Genomic DNA, 21,165 nt, shown 5'->3' with positions numbered 1-21,165 from the left:
CGATATAACGCGTTATTTTTGGTGTGGCAGTGTCGTGAGATTTTGAACAGCAAACGTAAGAAGATATCAGAAAGCGAATTGAGCAAAGCGGAAAGTCGAAAAAATTGTTCGGTGCTGTGTAAATTAGTCAATTCGAGTGGTGTACATTTTTCCTGGAGGCCTTCGCCCCGATAAAAGTTATAAAAGCGCGGAGCAAATGAAGTGGGCTGAAAATTCCGATTGCACTCAAGGTAGCTAATAAGTGTCCGCGAATGAGAGCGCAAAGCAGATGGTGGAGAGCGTCCCGCGCATCAGTGTGTGTGTAGAAAGCGGCGCTAAAACCTTGTTGGCATATTAAAAACGCACGTAATTCGAAAACATAAACAAAACAAGTCCTCCCCAGGATCGGCCAATGTGAAATTGATAAAAAGGATAACACGAATCCGTAGACAACAAGCGCCAAAAAGTAGAATCTGGGGACGAAAACAAAAACGCTTCGAAACGTAGTCGCCGCAACTAAAAGTGCCAGCGTGTGTGCGTGTAGTGTACGTGTACGCGTCAGTGTATGTGTACGTGTAAAAGAACGAAAAGAGAACTGTGAAACAGAAAAAAACTGTGGCAGTGCAAAACGCGGCTGATAAAGACTGTGATAATCACAAAACCGCGGTGCAGCGCCAACCAATGGTTGAATAATAACATTTAAGCCAACAAAACACCAAAAAGTTGGGGGGGCCCACCTTATCCCGAGCGCATACAGTGCCCTAACAGTGTTGCATATCGCATTGCTGCATAACCCCACGCATTATAATCCAACACTTTCCCCCGCAATTCTATCAAACGACCGACCACTACTGTATATTATTTTGGGCTTCTTTCCGTCCGCGAGGTGAGTGAGTGGAGTGGAGTGGCCTTTTAAATGAACGTTTGAAGAACGCCCAGACTCTCGATACATCCAATTGCCATTGCTGTTGGTGTTGCTCCCGATGTGCTCCCTGCCTGCGCTGAAACTGTACCATATTGTTGTATATTGTGGATGATGGTGAGGGGTAAAGGCATGGCAATGGCATGTGGAGAAGTGCGGTGAAGACTGGCTAGCCTAATAGAGTGTAATAAGACCATCTAATAGACTAATATTTATATGAACTATAACCTTTCTTTTTCATCTACTTCCAGCTTAACACAATGCGACACGATAATCAGGCACTGAACCTTTTAATTTGTTTCTATTAAGTTACCTTTTAATTCTATCCCCAACTACGTAAAAAGTACGTAGAATATAAAACCTTAAATCGGCAAGAGTTCTAAAGAATAAAGCTCCGATATGAGTCGATTGCATAAAAAGGACCAGCAAAGTGACGTTGTCTCAAGCACCAGCTCCAATAAGTCGCGTCGCAAGAACAACCAGCAGAATGCCATTGTGATGGAGGCGCGGGAGGACGAGGATCAAATCCAGGTGCTCCAGCACCTGAATGGCCATGCCAACGGCAGCAGTAATGGCGGTGGAAAGCGGCGGAGGGTCAGCAAATCTCCAGCCACAGGTCCCATCAGTAATGGGACTAGCAAGAAGCCCAAGACCAAGCATACACACGCCGGCAGCTCCGGCAAGTCCCTGACATCCTACAACAACAACAATAATAACAACATCACCAATGGGCAATACAGCAACAGCAGTAGCAAGAAAGCCACTGAGTCAGGGACCAGGGAGTACTCCTATAGGGACACTGTCTCGCCGGAGACGCCACGTTCCCCGTCCCCGCAGCAGGCAGCCGATGTGGTATGCATTTCGGATGCAGAGAGCAACGATGAGCAGGAGGATCGCGACTATTATGACCAGGACACGGAGGAGGATGAAGAACCTGAAGAGATGAGGGAGCCCGCCGCCAGTCGTCCGACCAATGCCAGCAATAGCAATGCAGCAGCTGCAGCGGCGGCGGCGGCAGCAGCCGAGGCGGCAGCATCAGCACCTGCCACGCCCCCCTATTCAGTGCCGACCAGTAACAGTACGCCACTGGATCTGGACAATGAGGCGCATCAAAAGGATCTGGAAGTGGTTACCGATTTGCGATCCTATGGTGAGTTAATCCTTGACTTTAATTTAATATTTTAATTAAGAAAAGTATTAGATTATTTAAAAATAACCACCAAGATTAGGTAGAAGGCAAGAAGGAGTGGCCCTCACTCGTTCAATGTCGAATGCAGTCTCTGGTGTCCTTTCGAAAGTGGAGCACATGCATTCAACCTTGACACACTTACCCAGAAAACTCTACCCGGTTTGTCTCGGTCTTCGGGCCAGTTCCAAAACTACTGACTGACCCCCCTCTCTGTCAGCACCCAGCTCACCGAGTCGATGTGGGCAGGCAGGCATAGTTCACAATACACCCCACTTAAGGCCGAAATGCGGCACAGTGGGCTAGAAACTTGTATAACTGGTTTGTAAAGGAAGATATACAATATATTTTTTTATTTTTTGTATTTTTAATTCTAAATTAAAGAATGATGATTATTTTTTTTTTCAATATTTTAATATTTTGTACCACTGTACAAGCTTGTTTGCATAAACGGGAGGTAGTGCCAACATTGTTGCTCGTAGGCCACTTATTTACTTGAACTTGACAATGCAACTCGCCAGACATCGAGCATAGATGGAACACGTTTGCCTCTCCGGATAATTGCCAGCTGATGATAAGTGAGGTGTGCTATACACTACCTAGTACTACTATAATTATCGCAAGAAAATTGTCACGGCAACAGAATAACGAATAACAATGCTATCTTCACCCCCCACCCCCTGGCTAGTAGCCTTCTATAAACAAGATCCAGTACTGTACTGATAATGTTACAAACTTTAAACAGAAGTCGTTTTCGATTACATAAACATAATATACCCTTTTTTTTTTAATTAAAGAGAGGTTTCTTTGAAACCCCACTTGTTGCGGTTTTTATTGCTTGTATTATTTCGGTTTTCCGTTCATTAAACTTTGCCTAGTCGCAGCGAGAAATACACATTTTTTGAGGGTGTTTCGGTTTAAGAACCTGGCAACAGAACCGCGATATATAAAGCGATATCAAGGCCAGATCGGCGACGGCGTCACAGGACGGGTTAAAAATACAGAGACACTTCAAGATACGATTTGATATTCCCTCAAATGAGATGACTAATGAAACGGTCTAAATGAAATACACTTTAATAAAAATATAAATTCTTATAAAGTCATAAAAAATATAATCCTATAAATATTATCTTTAAGATTTTAGGTATAGATCAATATCATTTATCTTAAATTATTCAAAAAATACTTAGATCTCTTCTATTTTTAAGGCTTTTTTCCTCCTCTGACCTTTTAAATTTTATCTTCTGGCCAAGTTAACAAGTTCCCGCCCTCACCTCTTGAAACTCCTATTTTGTTGAATCAATATTTCCGTAGAAAAAGCTATTTCCCTCCCACAATTCCGCCCACCCACTTGAGAAAATGGGTTCATTGGTCCCTTTCAGGAATTTCGGCACGCGTCATCCCGTGAGTTGGCTGTGTTTTTGCGCAAATTACATCGACTTGTTGTTAGCAACTTGAATATCAAATAATAAAACAACAACAGGTTCATTCAGTTTCATTAACCTCCCAGTTGCAGTTGAAATGTCTCCCCAATTTCGCAATAACTCGAAATATAGATGGCTCTCTCAAAGGAGGGTGGAACGGCGCCACTATGGGTGTTAGGCTATGAGAGGATTTGACAGATTTAGTTATCTCTTCTATGAACTTGTCCTTCAAGGTCCAAGGACACAAAAGCAGGCTGGTGGGGTGGGAAGTCATCAGTCAGAGAAACACCAAAATGGGACATTAATTTTAGTCAGAGACTGAAAAAGGATCCCTAGTATGCCTGCTCTGAAGTCAGTCTGTGGTCATGTTAATATTTGCATATAAAATCTGGTTGAATGTCGTCTGGGCCTTGTTATAATCGTAAATTCAGTAATCGTAGTGCGACGTCCTGGGGCCAGTGAACCCATTTGGCCTATAAGAGAGTCTCCCATCTCTAACAGCCTTGTCCTTGAATTCGAGATGCGCAGTCTTGTGGTCAATGAGAGTACTACCACCCACCCACAACCCATTCCGATTAGCAAACTCCCCAAAGATGGCTCGAATCTTCCATTACATTGCTTTCGTTTGTCTTTCGCATCGTTCGCATGTTTACCGTTATGCGTTACACTTCCCTCATACCCTTTATAACGGAATCAAGTGTCTGGCACGTGCTGGGCTAGTGATAAAAATAAAACGCGATAATTCGATTCACATGTGTCGGGTAGAACGAAAAATGCAAACAACAACAACTATTTATATCGCGCCCACCCATCGCTTGTCTTTTTTTTTTATTTTACACATTGATGTGTGGCCAGGTATTCGCATTAATTACCGTTTATTATTTTCTCTCTGATAATTGATTAGTTTCGTCGATAAGTAGCCCTACTAATGCAAATATTTATTTTCTTTTTTGCAGTGAAATTGTACAGTGACGAGGCCGTTAGTCTGAATGACTTTAAAATAGTTCGAGTTCTTGGCACAGGAGGTAAGTTAATATACTTTTTAAAGAAAGACTAACTTTGTACTAAATATAATCCATTTTACAGCCTATGGAAGAGTGTTTCTGGTTCGCAAGCTGACCCGCCACGATGCCGGAAAGCTGTATGCCATGAAGGTTCTTAACAAGATCACGGTGGTCCAGAAGCGTAAAACCGCTGAGCATACTAAAACAGAGCGAGTGGTTAGTATAACTAAAATACATAAATAAATTAAATATTCTTTAAATTTATTTCCAAAAATCCTCTATGTAAACTTGTTGAGACATGTTAGCATTTCTTTTAGCTTAATTTACCGTTATCTTTTCTGGCTAACCAACACTGCGTGCTATTTTCGCAATTACTGCAACACTTTTTTCTTTTATATTCTTGGCTTTGGTCAGGTTCTTCTTCTTAACAATAAAGTGCAGCTTATTGAAATTAAACTTGGCCAACGACAACAACCTTCAAAGTCGCACGTACAGTTTCCAGAAGCAGGTCCAAGAGGAAAACAGAAAACCAGTAACGGGAAAAAGGGAAGGTGGAAGGCGGAGAGAGACTAGGGGATGTGTACATACATATGTTCTTGTGACCCACTTAGTGACTTGTTCTTGTTGCACCGGCAAGAAGCTAGCAGAGAGCAACTGTTGAAGTCAAAAGAGAGGATAAACAGAGAGTTGGATGTAAGAGATGTAGGGAGAGTGGGCCAAAAGCTAAAAGGGAGTTTTGCTTCAAACTTAAAAAAAGCCAATACTATAATTAATAATTTTAATTACCTTCAATTTTAGTTTAAAAAAATAAATCTGAAACTCTAATAGAGTAGTTTCAGAGAGAGCGAGAGAGACTCACCTCTTGAGATCATAGTGTAAGTAACCGGTTTCTGTTGCGGCATTGACTCTCAATAGCAAATCAATGAAAATAGAAAACCAAAAACATAAAAGAAAAGAAAGAGGAGAAAGACCACGGAATTCGTTAAATAACTGCAAACAGGTGTGGGGGGGCGCCAGAGCGGGATGGCAGCAGAGATAAGCGGCGCATTGTGTGACAGATAAATTGAACAAATTTACAATTTGGAGGGTGGTCCTGTTCTGTTTTTTTTTTTGTTGTAGTTTGTATATCCGACACACTCACTCACACGCACTTGGCTTGTGTTCAAGGTACACTGCCTGTGCCACTAACCCAGTTATTATTTATTACACAGAGCGAAATAGTCAATAGCAAACACATAACATTTAATTATTTCTCGGTAGAGCTAAGAAATTACCATATAATTTGCCGAAAATAGAAAGGAATCGAATAAACGAACGACGCTGGACGTGAAATGTGAAAGTTTTCATCTGACATAATGAGAGCGAGAGACGAATTCATTTCATTAATTTATTTTCGAGTACTTTTCACTTTTTTTTTTTTTTTATTCATCTTTCACTTGGGGATTTTGTATTTTTCCACAAAATATATAAATCTTTATGCCCAGAGCAGCAACTAATTAGCAAAAAAATAAACAGACGAACAGCAACAAAAACACTAGACCACTACATTCAATTCGTTTTTGTGTAAACGAAGCTCAAAACAAAGGAGAAGAGCACTCCAGGTAGTCTGATAAGCGAAAGAGAATCTAAGAACATCGATAAGGGCCCAATTACTAGTAATCTTTATCTAAAATGATGCTGATAAGAGCTATTACTTATAAAATTATTCCAAAATCTATTCAATTGTTTGTGATTTTCCATTAAATTTCCATTTTCCACCCTGTTCCAGGTATTGGAAGCCGTCCAGCGCAGTCCCTTCCTTGTAAGCCTTCACTACGCCTTTCAGTCCTCAACCAAGCTATACCTGGTCCTAGGTGAGAGATCATCAGCCATTATCCCTTGAAGCCAAAACTAACCCTCGGATTCTCCGAATTTTTCAGATTTCGCCAAGGGCGGGGAATTGTTTACACACCTGTATCACTCCGAGAACTTCGAGGAATCGCGGGTGAAGATTTACATTGCCGAGGTAGTGCTGGCCCTCGAGCAGCTGCACCAACTGGGCATCATCTACAGAGATATTAAGCTGGAGAATATTCTGCTGGATGGTGACGGACACATTGTGCTTTCTGACTTTGGACTCTCGAAGATCCTTACTGCAGAGAACGAGTACAGGGCGCACAGCTTCTGCGGAACACTGGAGTACATGGCGCCGGAAATCATCCGGACAGGACCGCCCGGTCATGATAGCGCCGTGGACTGGTGGTCGGTGGGAGTGCTCACCTTTGAACTGCTCACTGGAGCCTCCCCGTTCGCCACATCGGACGGGCAGAGCCAGCAGTCGGAGATTTCGCGAAGGATCCAAAAGGAACAGCCGCTGATCCCCTCTTCGTTCAGCGCGCACGCTCGCGACTTTGTTCTGAAGATGCTGGAGAAGAACCCAAAGCGACGCCTGGGTGGCAACCATCGCGATGCCAGCGAGATCAAGGAGCACCCCTTCTTCCAAGGAATCAACTGGAAGGAGTTGCGGGCCAAGCGCCGAAAGGCACCCTACAAGCCGCCCCTGACCTCCGAGGATGATGTGCAGAACTTCAGCAGCGAGTTCACCGACATGGTGCCCGAAGACGCCGAGTGCGATGCCCCGCCCAGCCGGATTCGCCTTTTCCGCGGCTACACCTACGTAGCGCCGGAGCATCTCGAGCAGATGCGCCGCGACAACCATTGCCACATCGAATACTGCAATCCAGGGCTGCAGGTGAGCTTTAAATCAAAGCCTTCCCCATGGAGATTAAAGCTAATGTGGGTTTTCATTCCAGCACATCCCCTCAAGACCGGATGATCTCGAATTGGGCACCCGCACCGTCAGCGGATCCTATGGCACGTGCCACTTTGTGAGCGACATCTCTACCGAAATGGTTTTCATGGCCAAGGTTGTTCCCCTGTCCAAGTTTCGGGCCTCGGAGGTGGACGCGCTGATATCGTGCGCACTGGACAGAAACGGCCACCAGAACATTGTCAGCTATCATGGGGCGTTCCGGGATAAGTGCGAGACGTGGATTATCACTGAGTACCTGTGCGGTGAGGAGCTCACCGGGCCCACACAGCGTGGTCATCTGGATGAGGAGGCGTGCCGCGATATCTTTTTGCAGCTGGTTATGGCTGTGCAACATATCCACTCGAAGTGCTTCATCCACGGCGATCTGAAGCCGGAGAACATAATGTTTGAGAGCCGGGAGGATAGGAGCGTTAAGCTAGTGGACTTTGGCAATGCCTGGTAACAACTGAATCACCTATTCCACTCCAACTTCCACTCATTCCATTTCCCCCCCCCCCCACAGCTATTGCAGCAGTTTCGAGACCTGGAAGGACAAACCCCGTTACACGCTGGACTACGCACCGCCCGAGCTTCTTACCGATCCAAACATTGTCACCTACTCTCCAGCTGTGGATATATACGGGCTGGGCGCCACCTTGTACACCATGCTGGTGGGGCATCCTCCCTACAGACAGGGCACGAGCGACACAGACCACAGCGCCGCTGCCCACCACAAGTTGCGGAAACGTATACAGCGGGATTCGTTCAACCAGCGTTCCAAGGGCTGGCAGAATGCCTCCGATGAGTTCCGCCGCCTGGTGGCATGGTGCCTGCAGCGCAATCCCTCGGATCGGCCCACCTTGGATGAGATACTGGAGTCCCCGTGGTTGCAATATGGCTGCAATGATCCGGATGTGGATATAATAGTGCCAGCCGAGGAGCAGGTCGTGGTGGACCTAAGCGAGGACACCATGGAGCAGCCGGCGGTCGGTAAACCGGCCTCCGAGGGAGTACAGCAAGAACTGCCTGAATCCTCGATGGTGCATGTGACGGAGGATGAGGGCATCAACCTGCCAAGCGAACCAGTGGTGGAGCTCCAGACCAATGTGAATGCAGTTATGGCATCATCCGACGACGAGGACTTGGTGGTTCATGAACGTTTCGACCCCGACTTCGATGGATTGATGGACTTCCACGGTTTCGATGAGAACGCACCGCCACTGCGAAGACCCACGGACTTCATAGATTTCATACTACCGCCGGACGAACATGAACAGATGCCACCGCCACCACCTCCTCCTGCAGAAACAGACGTGGTTCCAGAGGAAACCTCCCCAACGAGACCCCGAACACGGCAGCAACGGCGGACCGAGAGCCAGCTGCTCACGAACACTGGGGGTGTGGTGGCAGAGGAGGACAGCAAGGCTGGCATGCACCTGGTGATGCAGCAGGTTCCGCCTCCGGCTGAAGAAGCTGTGCAGCCGCGAATCCCCGCAAGAGTCACGCGCATCGTGCCTCGCAGTGTGCCCACTACCTCGCGACCTTCCCTGCGCGATGAGGAGGACCTTCATGGATTTGGTAATCTGAAGTTATCGTGGCGGAAGTCGCGGGCCAGCTGGCGGCACTTCTGTGCCCTCATCTACGGAGTGCAGCAGGTCCTCAAGCACCGGTTTAAGAAGCAGCGAAGGGTCTACTGTGCTCCCAGCATTAAGGTGGAGAAGATCGACGAGGCCTACGAGAAACCGATGATCTTTCCGCGACCCAAGCCGCCCAAGCCGAAGCGCGCGAAGCCGCCACCCAAGGTGCCACGTCCGCCGACTCGTGTCCAGCCCGAGAGAGCGAGGGCGCTGCGCCAGCGGTATGTGTTTGAATGACAGGAATACAAGGATGTAGCACAACCGGAGACGGTGGAGGAGGTGGAAGTGGAGGTGGAGATGCAGGTGGAGGTCAAGGAGGAGATAAAAGAGGAGGAGCTGGACGAGGAGGAACTGCCAGCGGTGCTGCAGTGGACGACCGAATTCAGCTGACAGACTATGACCCGATCGGGAAACAGATACGGGTACGGCCATGGCACCGATACAATAACGAGACCCCGGCCAGAACACATATAGATTGTACACAGACACAAAGAACGCGAGGGCCAGAATGGAAGGATCATCCGCATACCGCACCAAAGATCCTGTCAATAATTATTAACGAGTTTGTTATGCATTACAACCATTAGACTTAGTTGAAGCAACTGACTTAGCGTGTCACATTTCAAACTAACTTTAAGCTTAAAGGAAACTTAAACTACAGAGTGGAGGATAGAGATCGCAACATGCTTATATACGATTTGTTGTGCTAGTTAATTATTTGAATAGCCTAAATGTAAAAAATCCAATTAACAAACAAAACTAAAATCTAAAAAAATGAGAAAAAAACACACAAACATAGGAAATCAAATGATAAGAAAGACCGAAACAATCACCAATATATCTCCCCACCAGGGGGGTGACCTATTCACACTCAACATATAATTATTTTAGGTCGGTTCTGTCAGTTCTAACCCCCCCGCCCCCCACCTAGTGGGAATTGTAAATTCCTATGGCAGTTGGGACTGCTCTTTAGAGTCCCTACCCATAGCCCTAAATGATTTCAATTTATTTCAGTTTATTTCAATTTAAAAATTATTATGAAATCAGAAATTAAGATCAAGTCCTAGAATCCGATGATAGTCCTAGAATTGTTAATTGCAATCACATTTTAATTGTTTTGTTAAGTATTTTCTTTGTTTATTTCTTTTTTCCGCAAGTTAGACATATTTTATTTATGGTTAAGATTATGAAACCCCCATGAAAGTAAATAAAAAATCTAAAACAATTGAACACATTACTATTTTTATTTTTTCTATCTTTTTTTTAAGTGTATTATGTTGTAGGGTTACCAACACTCAGATAGAAACCGAAAAATCCCCTTAAATCAATCCACATATCCTGTGCAAAAAGTCGAAAATAAATAACTGGATGTTGAACTATAATTATAAAAACTCGGTGTAAATTTTAGTATAAAAACAAATAACATTTATATTAAAGTTGCCTTTTAACAAGTTGCCTTAGAAAACAACAAAAACCGAACAGAAAAAAAATGTAAAACCCAAAAAAAAAAGTTAACCCATACATTTTATAAGCTAAGGGAGCTGTTTGGCAAGAGTTTTTATATTGAATTGACATCAAGATATATAAAGATCGGCTAACGTAGTTTAAGATAACCCACAGACAGTGACCCCCCCTCCCAAAAACCCAGACCATAGACGACTCTACCTTCACAAATAAGGGGGGCAACTAGTTAAATATAAGGATTAAGAGAGGAAAGCAATCAAATCGAATTGAAACCGATTTTTACAGTTCGGCCAAAGTGTTATACGGATGGTAGTAGTTATGATCGATATCCCCTTCAAGGATATCCTCGATCGAAACAAGTTGCTAGCGATTAAGTCACCAAAGTTTGTAAATAAAACCAATATCAAAATGCAGTTAAAATAAAGCATTTCAAATTATCATCTCATTGTTTTCCTTTAAAATTATTACATCCTTAACTATCCTATCCATCTACTAGCCGGGATGCTAGTGTTTCCGCTTCTTGCCACCCTTCTGTGGCTTTCCGCCTTTGCCGGCTTTGGACTTTCCGGAGAACTTCTTGCCCGTGTAGGTCTTCGTATTCGATCTACGGTTCTCCTCCCACTTCAGTTGCTTGGCGGAGGACTTGTCCTTGTTGAAAACGGCATTACTCGTGCCCTGGCCCTTGACCTTGGAGCTCTCCTCCAGCATCGAGGAGAAGTCATCGGCGGCAGCAAACAGCGAAGACATGTCTGTTTGGAAAAGAAAATTATTGTTTGGAAAAGGAAAATGAATGGAAAACATACCATGACTCTGTTTGAGGGTCTTGGCAAAGCTTCGTCCATCCACCATGCTTCCTGAATCCTTGCGAGATCGCTTGGATTTGGGTGGAGCATCCAAATCATCGTCGTCTTCATCTTCATCGGGACTCTCCGGCATGTCGCTGGTGTCTCCATCGGAAATAGAACCCTCGTCATCATCATCATCATCCTCCATTGGCTCTAGATCTATAGATCCTGTTTCGTCATCTGAATGATCCTCGCCAGGACCGGCCATCTCATCATCATCGTCTTCCTCTCCCAGGTCATCGTCGCCCCAGTCATCGTCAATGTCCTCCATGTCGTCCTCTTCTTTGTCGGCCGACTTCTTCTTTTTCTTGTCCTTCTTGGATTTGTCTGCCTGCATCTCTCCGCCCAGCTCCTCGAGGAAGTTGAGCTCGTCATCTTCTTCTTCGGCATCGCCGCCATCCTTGAACTTCTTGCCAAAGTAGCCATCCAGATAGGCTTCGAATTCGTCGTCGTCCACCTCTCCTTCCTTGAGGTACTCTCCGTCACCTTCGGCGTCTTCATCCCCGTCGGGATCCTCCTTCTTCACGCCCTTCTCCTTCTTGCTTTGGGCCACGATCTCTGCCTGCCGCCGTTTGTGCTCCAGGAAGTTGAAGATGAACATCTCGTCCTCGGTGCAGTTGGCCTTCGTGAGCGACTTTACAGGCTTTCCACGACCTCCTTGGGCAATGTAGCGCTTGTGGGCCACTGTGGCACTTTCCGCCGCCTGGGAATTGTCCAGCTTTTTGGGATTCTTGAACGCGAATCGCTCCAGGAAGTGTGGCAATCCGAAATCCCTCAACGGATCACCATAGTAATCGATGCGGGCCTCTAAAAAAAAAGAAAAGACAGTTCTACAAATGGAGAATGAAAGAAGATTTTAGAACTCACGCTGCAGGATCTGCTCTGCAAAGACCTGGACAGTGGGATGGTAGTGGTTTCGCAGCAACAAGAGCTCATTCCGGAGAGCATAGCCAGCTCCCGCAAAAGCAGGAACCCGATGATACGGATCATACTTGCAGGAATCGATTTCTCGCACCTTCGACTCTGTGGCAGCGACACTGGCATGATGCCACGAGGATCCCTGGCTCTTCTCATCCTTGTCCTCCTTCGGTTTGGATTTGTCCTCCTCCGCTTCCTTCTCCTCCTTGACATCCTTGTAGACTTCTTCATCGTCGCTGCCAAACTTGTCAAGATCAACATCTGCTGGAAGAATAACCTTAGCACCAGCCGCCACCTCCTCGGATGCCCCACTGCCTCCTATTAGCTCCCGGCGCATGCGCAGCAGTTTGTGGAGAACGATCAGGCAACCGGCTGCGATGTGGGGAGGAGCATAGAGGGTGATCTGCAGGAGGCGCTTGATAAACGCCTGAGCCCTGGCCACATGGTTGTCTATGTGGATGGCGCGGTGGACGATGTGCAACAGGTGGGCCGCCGTTTTGCTGCCCACATTGACGAGGTCCAGATCCAACAGCTTCACGTACAAGGCGTTGTAGAAACGATCCGACTTCTCCGTTTTCACCGTGATCAGTTGCAGGAGCAGACCCAGGGTCTGAATGCTGACTCGGATGTCCGCCAAGTGGACCAGCCGGTAGATGGTGTCCTGCATCTCCTTGTTGAGCAGCTCCCCATTGCTATCCTTCGCCGGCTGAGCTTCCACAATGGCTTTCTGCAGACATCTCAGGATGGCCTGCATGGTGCGATTGTTGACAGCTCCCTTTTGGACCAGGACCTTGAACAGAGCGAAGCATATGTTGACCAGCTTGGTGCAGACCTCCGGCCGGCCGGAAGGGGCGATGCTGGAGAGGAAGCACAGTGCGAAATGTTGGGCTCTTTCCGAGATGTTGTTCCTGAAGAGAAGTTTCTCGGCTTCCGCCACAATCACACCGCACATATTCGGATGCCTCTGGGCCACTTCACTGAGATGGTGAAGGGCCTTGGAGGCGACTTTCGGCACGGGATCACCCAGTTTGTTGACCAGCATCGTCAGCAGCATCTGTTCCTTTTCTGGAGCAAACGAGAGCAGTCTAGCGGCAGCCACAATCGACGAGTTCTTGTTGTGCTCCTGTCCCGTCTGCAGTCCCTGCATCACATTCTTCAGGAACTCGTGGTACTGATCCTTCAACTCGCTCTCAAAATACCAGTAAGCGTAGATGCGTCGCTGCTGCTCCTTGTGCAGAGTATCGTCCTTCTTTAGCTTCTTCCAATCGGCACCGCGAGTGTGGATGGCCAGAAGTTTTCTGTTGGGTGGCAGCAGCACCTCCTGCCACAGATCCGTCAGCACTGCAATCACATCGTTGCTGACCTTGTTGGAGAGCTTGCAGAATCCAATCAGAGTTGTGAGGGCTTCCAAATTGCCCAGAGGATTACTCGTGACCAGCAGGGCTCCGGCATTTGCCCGATCCTTGGCCGTACCTTTGTGAAGAGCGGTCTGCAACCAGCGAGCATCGGTGGGGTTTCCTAAAATATAAATGGGAGTACATTATATACCCTGGAAGTCAACTCTTGTGACTTACGTTTATTAAATGTGTTCTTCTCCGCCTCGAAGGAACTCTTGCAGAGATTAAACAGCTCCAGCTGCTCGTTCTCCTTCATGTCCAGCACTTCATCGGTTGAGGGATAATCGGGATACTAAAAAAGGACATATAGCAGTGTTTTGCTCCTCTATGACTTCTTACCAACTTACCACATTGTACCACTTCTTTTGGGACGCCTCGTCCTCGTCCGCCTTGGAGTGGTACTTGTTGTGCTTTTTGAGGACAGCTCCCAGCTCTACATCGCTATCGCCTTCGCTATCGGACACGTTTTTCCCAGCTCCATCCTCATCAAACTTAATGCGCTGCGGTTTCTTGGACTTCTCTGTGGCTTCATCGTCATCGCCAAACTTTATTTTCTGCGGTTTCTTGGCCTGCTCGGGTTTGGCTCCATTTTTGTTGAAAGGTTTTCGGTCATTTTGTTGCTGGTTTTTGTTGAATTGCTTCTGAGGGGCACCGTCATCGTTGAACTTGATCTTCTGGGGCTTCTTTTCAAATCCTGGCTTTTGGCCATTGAATTTCTGGTGACTTTTGTTGAAAGGTTTCTGGGCTATAGCTTCACCATCATCTCCGAACTTTATCTTTTGAGGCTTTTGGCCATTCTGGTGACTTTTGTTGAATGGTTTCTTCGATACAGCTTCACCATCTTCTCCAAACTGGATTTTTGTGGGCTTTTTCGCCTGCTCCTTGGGGGAGGCGTCCTTTTTATTTGCTTTGGCTATGGCCTCTCCCGAGTCGTCGAAAACGATTTTCTTGTTTTTGGGTGGTCCACCCAATTGCACACCTGAGGCCACGGCTGCCGGCATCTTTTTATTTATCAAAATATTAAATAAATAGCATTAATTAAAATAAATGCTCCTGCACGTGTATTTTAAAAAACATATGCGTTGTAGGGTTGCCAGCTAAAGTGATTTGAGTGGGACCAGCTTGCAGGTTACTCAAACCCCTACCGCGTCTGGCAACGCTCTCCAGGGATGGATAACGCTAAAATGCAGAGCATCAGCTGCTGGCAAAAAACATTTTTCGGCTGTCGCGCATTTTCAATCGCGAATTAAACGTTGCAGATGTTTTTAACTCCTGCTGGACTCGAATAAAAAGCGAATCTCATCGATTCTAAGTACTCGACGGCTGAAGTGAAGCATATTTATAGCTTGAAACGGTTTTGTTATTACGATTACGGATTTGCGTTGCTGTTTTTCGTGCATTTTTTCAATTCCCTTACCGAGAGACACACACACAATCATCCAAATACCAATGCCAGTGTGCAGCGTGCAAATGCGTTTGTGTGAAAAATTGTGCAAAAACCTGTGACGACAGCGCGGGGGAGGGGCAGGTGGGGCTGGAAAGAGTGTGTGGTGTGTGTTGAAAGCGAATTCATTGTTTTTGCTTGTTTTGTGTGCGCGCCATTAAATTAATATATTAAAGTGGCCGCTAGCTGCCGCATGATGGGCTTGATTACCTCTCCCCTGCGAGTTCAGCAGCGAAAAACCCAACAACTGTTGTTTTCGAGAGTGTAAACAAACCTACACACACACATAGATACATACCCATACGCATCACTGTAACGATCGCCAACGCTGACGCTGAAGCCAACGTCGACGTCGACGTCGACGTCCTTCACCTTGCTTCACAACTGCCCTCGCATATTGAATTTCACATCTTTGGTCCCTCCATCTTTCGCCATCATCATCATAATCTTTTGTGTTGGCAACCTGTTCGCGTCCAGACAGGAAGTTTAGCCAAGTGCAGCCGCACCGCAGGCAGCGACGGAAGCAGTAACGCAACGCTTCGCTGCCAGCGTCGCCGCCAGCGGCTCAGCAGCTGCATCCAGAAATTCGTAAAAAAAAATCATCTCTGATTTTTGAAAAATATTGGTGAGTATTGCTTGGAGATAACAAAGGAAATAAAGATATATACCCTTTGAAAGACCCCCAGGGGAATGCCACAAATGTTGTAAAAAGTTAATGAATTCGGTAGTTAAGGGGTGGGATCGTGTACACTGGAAAAAAATAACACTAGAGTGCCAACTAGCAGGGGAATTTGAGAGGTTTTTATCAGAATTATCGGAGGTTTTCATAGATTTCCAGGTTTATCGTAAGACTATTTCTATGAAATATCTTTCTTTCTTTACCCTATATACCATCTTATAAATACCTTTATTTTATTAACATTTTTTTATAATTTTTCTCAGTGCACTAGCAATACTTTGTGTAAATTACAAATGAGCTACAACCTGCTCTCAACTGGGCGTTGTTGTCTTTTTTTTTGCTCTCACTGTCACTCCCTGGCATCCGCCAAACAAATTCCAGTTTCCGGCCGAATAATTACTCAAAACTGTCACCACTACCACTAAGCTTAATATCTATTATATGGCTATTATAAAACCATACCCATTAGCAACAAACATAGCCTGGGTTATGGAACCGATGATGTGTTTCGTTTTTCAGAGAATCCTCTAGGGGGGCTGATATATGTATGTATGGATTTCATTCAGAGTCTCCCATCTGCTCACCTTTATCTGGAATATTTGAAACCGACTTATAAATAAACTCCACTTTGGCACGCGCCAGAGTTCAAGCCCCTCGTACCCGGTTCCTCAACCGATGTAATGACAGTCTTTTTTTTATCATTTTCTTGCGAATGCAGCTGCATAGATACAGTGGGCTGACACTCATCAAATAGTAGGTAAAATTTTAAAATATTTATTATTATTTTAAACCCCCCCAGCATTTGCCTCACGGTTCTTCCCTTACATTGGAAGATGACGCAACTCGTTTACGTTTTTCCCCTTAATATGACGTCACTTTGGGGGTCTATTTATACAAATCCTCCTCAAGCCAGCTTATGTGTTTGCTTAGACCCCCTTGGAAACAGCTATAAGTTCCAGATAACTTTGACATTTCCATAAAAAAAATAATGATATTATTTCTAAGTAATAGCAAGTTCTAGGAAGTAGTTGGATATAGAGAAGTAATATTATATTTTTTATAGTAAATAAGAGCCCCCCTTTATCGGTTATATATAGTTTGGTAGACTGACCTTGAGTTTCTTAAACAATAAATCGTCATTTACGCAAAAATATATGTATGTAGGTATCTTTGTTTATTAATATTTTCCATTTAATTAGCAAACTAGTGATGTTAAACAACACGTTCTGAGAACTATATTAAAACAAAAGCCAATAAATATTGTTAAATTATAATTAGCACTTATTTCGAGAGCTGATTAGAGCGTTAGTTTTATTTCTAGTCACAAGTTAGTGAAATTAGGGGTTAAGATAATCAATCTATTTAAGAATTTAACACTCACTTGATGGGGATTAGATAGTAAATTATTATTCTGATTAATATTTTTAAGAATTTCTCTAAAAAACACCCACTTTGTGCCACTGTTTACTGGTATATTCTTTCTCCAACTCCCCCTCATACGATTAGGCAATGATATTAATATTCCATTGGGGTTTGGTTACCATAAACGGGGAGTACTTTTGCTTTCTGACCATTTCGAGCCACTATTTCCGTCTGATATTACCGCATTGGCCCCACGACGACCCAGTAACCCACTAACCCATGTCTGATATTCCAGACCCCTATGCCGCCGAGATTAACTTCAACTTTTCGGTTCGTTTTTGTGTTTTTTCAGGACATGACCTCGACAGTGACGGGCGATGGAAGTCCGAGCAGCGAGACGGCCTGGCTAGAAGATCTGCTGCGAGAGGTGCAGCTGGAGCAGTTCCTCGACCGGATACGCGATGACCTGCAGGTGACCCGACTGGCCCATTTCGACTATGTTCTGCCCGAGGATCTAGAGAGATGTGGGTTGGGGAAGCCGGCCATCCGGCGGCTCATGGAGGCGGTGCGGAAAAAGAAGGCCCACCAGTGGAGGAAGAACATCCTGTCCAAGCTGATTGGCGGCGGCAAGCAGCCCTCCTCCAAGAAGCAACAGTCCTCGGCCAAGGACTCCAGTCAGGGCAACGGCACCCAGCTGACCTGCCTCATCCACGAGAAGGACATCACACTGGGCCTGAAGTTGGGCGACGGATCCTTCGGGGTGGTGCGTCGCGGCGAGTGGAGTGCCTCCCCGGCTGGCAAAGTGATCCCCGTGGCTGTCAAGGTGCTAAAGTCCGATAATCTCACCCAGCCCGGCATCATCGATGACTTCTTCCGCGAGGTGCAGGCCATGCACGCTCTGGACCACTCGAATCTCGTGAGGCTGTACGGCGTGGTGCTGTCCCAGCCCATGATGATGATCACGGAGCTGGCGGAGCGCGGATCCCTGCTGGACACACTCCGCAAGCAGTGCCGCCACACCTCGCTGACCATCATCTGGAACTGGTCGGTTCAGATCGTTACGGGCATGGCCTACCTGGAGCAGAAACGATTTCTGCACCGAGACCTCGCCTGCCGGAACGTTCTGCTGGCTGCTGGGAACAAGATCAAGATCGGAGACTTTGGACTAATGCGAGCCCTGCCTCAGGAGGACGACTGCTATGTGATGTCCGAGCACAAGAAGGTGCCCTTCCCCTGGTGTGCCCCGGAGTCGTTGCGATTTCGTCAGTTTTCGCACGCCTCCGACACCTGGATGTTTGGGGTGACGCTGTGGGAGATGTTCAGCTTTGGCGAGGATCCCTGGGTGGGTCTCAATGGCTCCCAGATCCTGCGAAAAATCGATCGCGAGGGCGAGCGACTCCATCAGCCAGATGCCTGTCCTCCGGATGTCTACGCCATGATGCTGCAGTGCTGGGATAAGACGCCACAAGAACGTCCTACCTTCGCTGCTCTCAAGTGAGTCCATCGCAGACTCTCCAAATCCTTGATATTCAAACCAATGTCCTTTCCTTTCAGAGAATACCTTGCCAGCATGTCGCCTCCCGTGATGCGCGCCTCTCGCGGCTATCACGAATCCAAGGGCCTTCAGATCGAGCCTGGGGACACAGTAGCCATCATTGATGGACGGCAGGAACTTAAACTGATCAAGGGTCAGAATCAGCGTACCTTCGATATCGGAATCTTTCCGAGGAGTCTGCTGGAGCAGCGGAAAGTGGGCGCCGTCCATGATGCGGCCATGAGGAACAGCATGGGCAATGCGTCATCCTCTTCGCCCTTTGGATTCTGTTGGGGCGGAGCAGCGGCCATGGCCAATGGAGATGCCAGGCAATCGAAGGGTGGACCGGCCTTCCCCCAAAACCATGCCAAGGAGCGAAAGTCCACGTCCAGCAAGCAGTTCGCCTACAACAAGCTGGTGAACGAAGCGGCGGCTGCCGGTCTTCAGCGGAGGAACGCGGTGAAGCACAAGGGTGCCCTTGTGGGTCCGCAACGGCCACCGCCTCCCCAGTTCCAGCAGGAGGGATTACTCATCGACATTTCCCCGTCCGGTGGGATGATGTCGGGAGCGGGAGACAGCTCCTCACTGCAGGCGGATAGCTCGTTTTGCATTCTGGATGCTCCCATTGATGTGCCCACTTTCGACGAAAACGAAAGACCCAGAGAACGTTGTGCTTCACCCACATACTTCAATGAGCAACCCCACTTCGAGCTGGACATGAACAACAGGGCACCCACTTCCCCGGGCCGAATGCAGCCGCCACCTTACCAGATGCCTCCCACTTACTCCAACACGATGGAGTTCGCCCAGAAGCGAGACCTGAATCAACAGCTATCTACCCCGGTCAGGGAAATGGATCCCTTCGATACCAGCAACGTGGACACGGGAGTAGCCCTTTACTCCAACTCGAACTACCAATCCCTGGAGACAGCTCCTCCTGCCCAGGCAGCGCCCATTTACAGTAGTCCTTCCGTACGAAAGAGTCTCTTTGGGGGATCCAACGCGAACAAGGAGAACATACCTGCCCTCGAGTCAGCAGCCATGCAGCTTAATTTGAGTAACCAGCCAGTCCAGCCCGTGGAACCTTCTGCTGCTCCTTCCGAAAGCGTGCTGCTGGACAAGTCCTTCATTGCCGAGCTAGAGAAGGACATGTACAGCAATGGCCAGACCCGGGCGCAGGAGGAGTACCAGCGCAACTCCACCCAGATGTATTCCAGCAAGGACATGGTCTACAAGCAGAATCTGACGCCCCTGAAGAATGGAGTTCCCTCGAATCATTCCAGTCCCTCCTCAACCGTGTCGCCCAAACAAAACAATGTCGAGGCGGCAGCAGCAGCCGGCTCTACCCAGAGCGTGGTGAATCGAATATGGTACGAGCAGGTGGCCACATCCTCGGAGTACTATGCCCAGCCGCCCAGGGAGCAGCCGGAAGAGCAGATCTACCAGAATAACCAGCATGTCTCGATGCAGCCGGAGGCCAATCACTCGTTTGTGGCCATTTCCAACCGGGTAGTGGCGCCCAAGAACAACACCTACGCCTCGTCAGGCTCCCTCTACGATGCAGTGGCGGCTAGCACGGCAGGATCCACCTACTACGGCCAGGTGCCGAACGGTAGCGGGGCTGCTCTCTACGACGAAGTGACCACAGATGATTACCTGAGGCCCCATCGACCTGCTCCTCTGGCTCCTCCTCCGCTATCCGCCCAGCAAATCCAGAGACGAATGGAGAAGATGCGTCTGCAGCAACAGCAGCAACTGGAGGGAGCCCACCAGCTTTACGCGCCGGTGCCCTCGGATTTCGGTCGCGAGCAGGAAAAGCTGCAGCAACTGATGCAGGAACTGGGCAGCACGGCGGTGGAGCAGGATGTGCGCAACGCCCTGCGAGCGGCCAGCGGAGATGTGGGTCTGGCCACGAGGCACTACAAGATCGACCAGCTGGCGCGATTGGGCGTGGCAGCTCGCCCCCAGTGTGAACAGGCCCTGCAGCAGAGCAACTGGAGTCTGGAGGTGGCCGCGGAAATGCTCCTGGCGGGTTAACTACACAAAAATCACGTATTACTAGCTCGAATATAACCGCTATAGTTTTATGTAATTGCTGAACACGGAATGCTGCCTGGTCCGGCACATTCTATTCATGTCTATAGTTAGCGAATCCAATATCGAAAACGATGTCTCGAATTATTCTCATAATACTCCTAAGTGGATGCCCGAATGCAAACACATTATCAACGACTGTACAATATGTTCTATTTTATATAAGCGATCGTATAAAATTATTTTTTAATTGTTATTCGATGACTATATAATTTTTTACCGCTGCGAGTATATTATTTACCGGCTGAATATAATCGTAAGCGGAACTGGCTGCTAATTAAGTAATAATGTCAATGCATGCAACAATTAATTTTTGTTTTTTGAAATAAAATTAATTATGTCATTGTTATAAAAAGTGTTGTTTGAATTTGCGCGCCAAACATGATCTAAAAAATACTACTAGTGGGGACTAAAATATACTGAACTAAAAAGTACTGATAAGCTGCATGTTCGTATGAAAGGGGCACACTGTGGCGCCCAAT

General features: G+C 47.0%; 3 protein-coding genes across 6 annotated transcripts; 2 read left to right on the top strand and 1 right to left on the bottom strand.

Annotated features, from left to right (window-relative positions):
• Positions 1-35: 35 nt before the first annotated feature.
• On the top strand, positions 36-9,814 carry JIL-1 (JIL-1 kinase). Of its 3 annotated transcripts, none has more exons than XM_070279485.1 (8): positions 36-230; positions 1,153-2,051; positions 4,471-4,539; positions 4,601-4,734; positions 6,287-6,371; positions 6,438-7,249; positions 7,311-7,768; positions 7,833-9,814. In XM_070279485.1, exons 2-8 carry the CDS (start codon positions 1,301-1,303, stop codon positions 9,181-9,183), a joined length of 3,660 nt encoding a protein of 1,219 aa, XP_070135586.1. In that variant the 5' UTR covers positions 36-230; positions 1,153-1,300; the 3' UTR covers positions 9,184-9,814. The 3 variants fall into 3 exon arrangements, with proteins under 3 accessions (XP_070135586.1, XP_017101390.2, XP_070135584.1); XM_017245901.3 differs by having other exon boundaries at positions 36-865; XM_070279483.1 differs by lacking the exon at positions 36-230 and adding an exon at positions 935-1,085.
• A 1,005-nt stretch (positions 9,815-10,819) lies between these two features.
• Positions 10,820-14,689, bottom strand: Noc1 (Nucleolar complex protein 1). The gene is made up of 5 exons (XM_017245903.3): positions 13,918-14,689; positions 13,748-13,862; positions 12,123-13,691; positions 11,214-12,062; positions 10,820-11,159 (listed from the first exon to the last, which is right to left on the bottom strand). The coding sequence occupies exons 1-5, from the start codon at positions 14,569-14,571 to the stop codon at positions 10,915-10,917; spliced, it is 3,432 nt and encodes a 1,143-aa protein (XP_017101392.2). The 5' UTR covers positions 14,572-14,689; the 3' UTR covers positions 10,820-10,914.
• A 60-nt stretch (positions 14,690-14,749) lies between these two features.
• On the top strand, positions 14,750-20,879 carry Ack (activated Cdc42 kinase). 2 transcript variants are annotated; one of them, XM_017245904.3, is made up of 3 exons: positions 14,750-15,639; positions 17,408-18,549; positions 18,610-20,879. In XM_017245904.3, exons 2-3 carry the CDS (start codon positions 17,411-17,413, stop codon positions 20,624-20,626), a joined length of 3,156 nt encoding a protein of 1,051 aa, XP_017101393.2. In that variant the 5' UTR covers positions 14,750-15,639; positions 17,408-17,410; the 3' UTR covers positions 20,627-20,879. The 2 variants fall into 2 exon arrangements, with proteins under 2 accessions (XP_017101393.2, XP_070135587.1); XM_070279486.1 differs by lacking the exon at positions 14,750-15,639 and having other exon boundaries at positions 17,351-18,549.
• The last annotated feature ends 286 nt before the right edge of the window (positions 20,880-21,165 follow it).

The sequence above is a fragment of the Drosophila bipectinata genome, chromosome 3L (assembly GCF_030179905.1).
Source record: "Drosophila bipectinata strain 14024-0381.07 chromosome 3L, DbipHiC1v2, whole genome shotgun sequence".
Classification (NCBI taxonomy): Eukaryota; Metazoa; Arthropoda; class Insecta; order Diptera; family Drosophilidae; genus Drosophila; species Drosophila bipectinata.
Note: the sequence above shows the minus strand (reverse complement) of the source record. Positions and strands in the feature narration are given on the sequence as shown.

Bases quoted from the DNA above. Each gene is read 5' to 3' on its own strand.
- Noc1 (XM_017245903.3), bottom strand. From the start codon at position 14,571: ATGCCGGCAGCCGTGGCCTCAGGTGTGCAATTGGGTGGACCACCCAAA. The intron at 13,863-13,917 runs GTAAGTTGGTAA...GTCCTTTTTTAG, and splicing joins AAAAGAAGTGGTACAATGTG to TATCCCGATTATCCCTCAAC. The intron at 11,160-11,213 runs GTATGTTTTCCA...TTTTCCAAACAG, and splicing joins GACCCTCAAACAGAGTCATG to ACATGTCTTCGCTGTTTGCT.
- JIL-1 (XM_070279485.1), top strand. From the start codon at position 1,301: ATGAGTCGATTGCATAAAAAGGACCAGCAAAGTGACGTTGTCTCAAGC. The intron at 2,052-4,470 runs GTGAGTTAATCC...TCTTTTTTGCAG, and splicing joins TACCGATTTGCGATCCTATG to TGAAATTGTACAGTGACGAG. The intron at 4,735-6,286 runs GTTAGTATAACT...ACCCTGTTCCAG, and splicing joins ATACTAAAACAGAGCGAGTG to GTATTGGAAGCCGTCCAGCG.
- Ack (XM_070279486.1), top strand. From the start codon at position 17,357: ATGCCGCCGAGATTAACTTCAACTTTTCGGTTCGTTTTTGTGTTTTTT. The intron at 18,550-18,609 runs GTGAGTCCATCG...CTTTCCTTTCAG, and splicing joins CCTACCTTCGCTGCTCTCAA to AGAATACCTTGCCAGCATGT.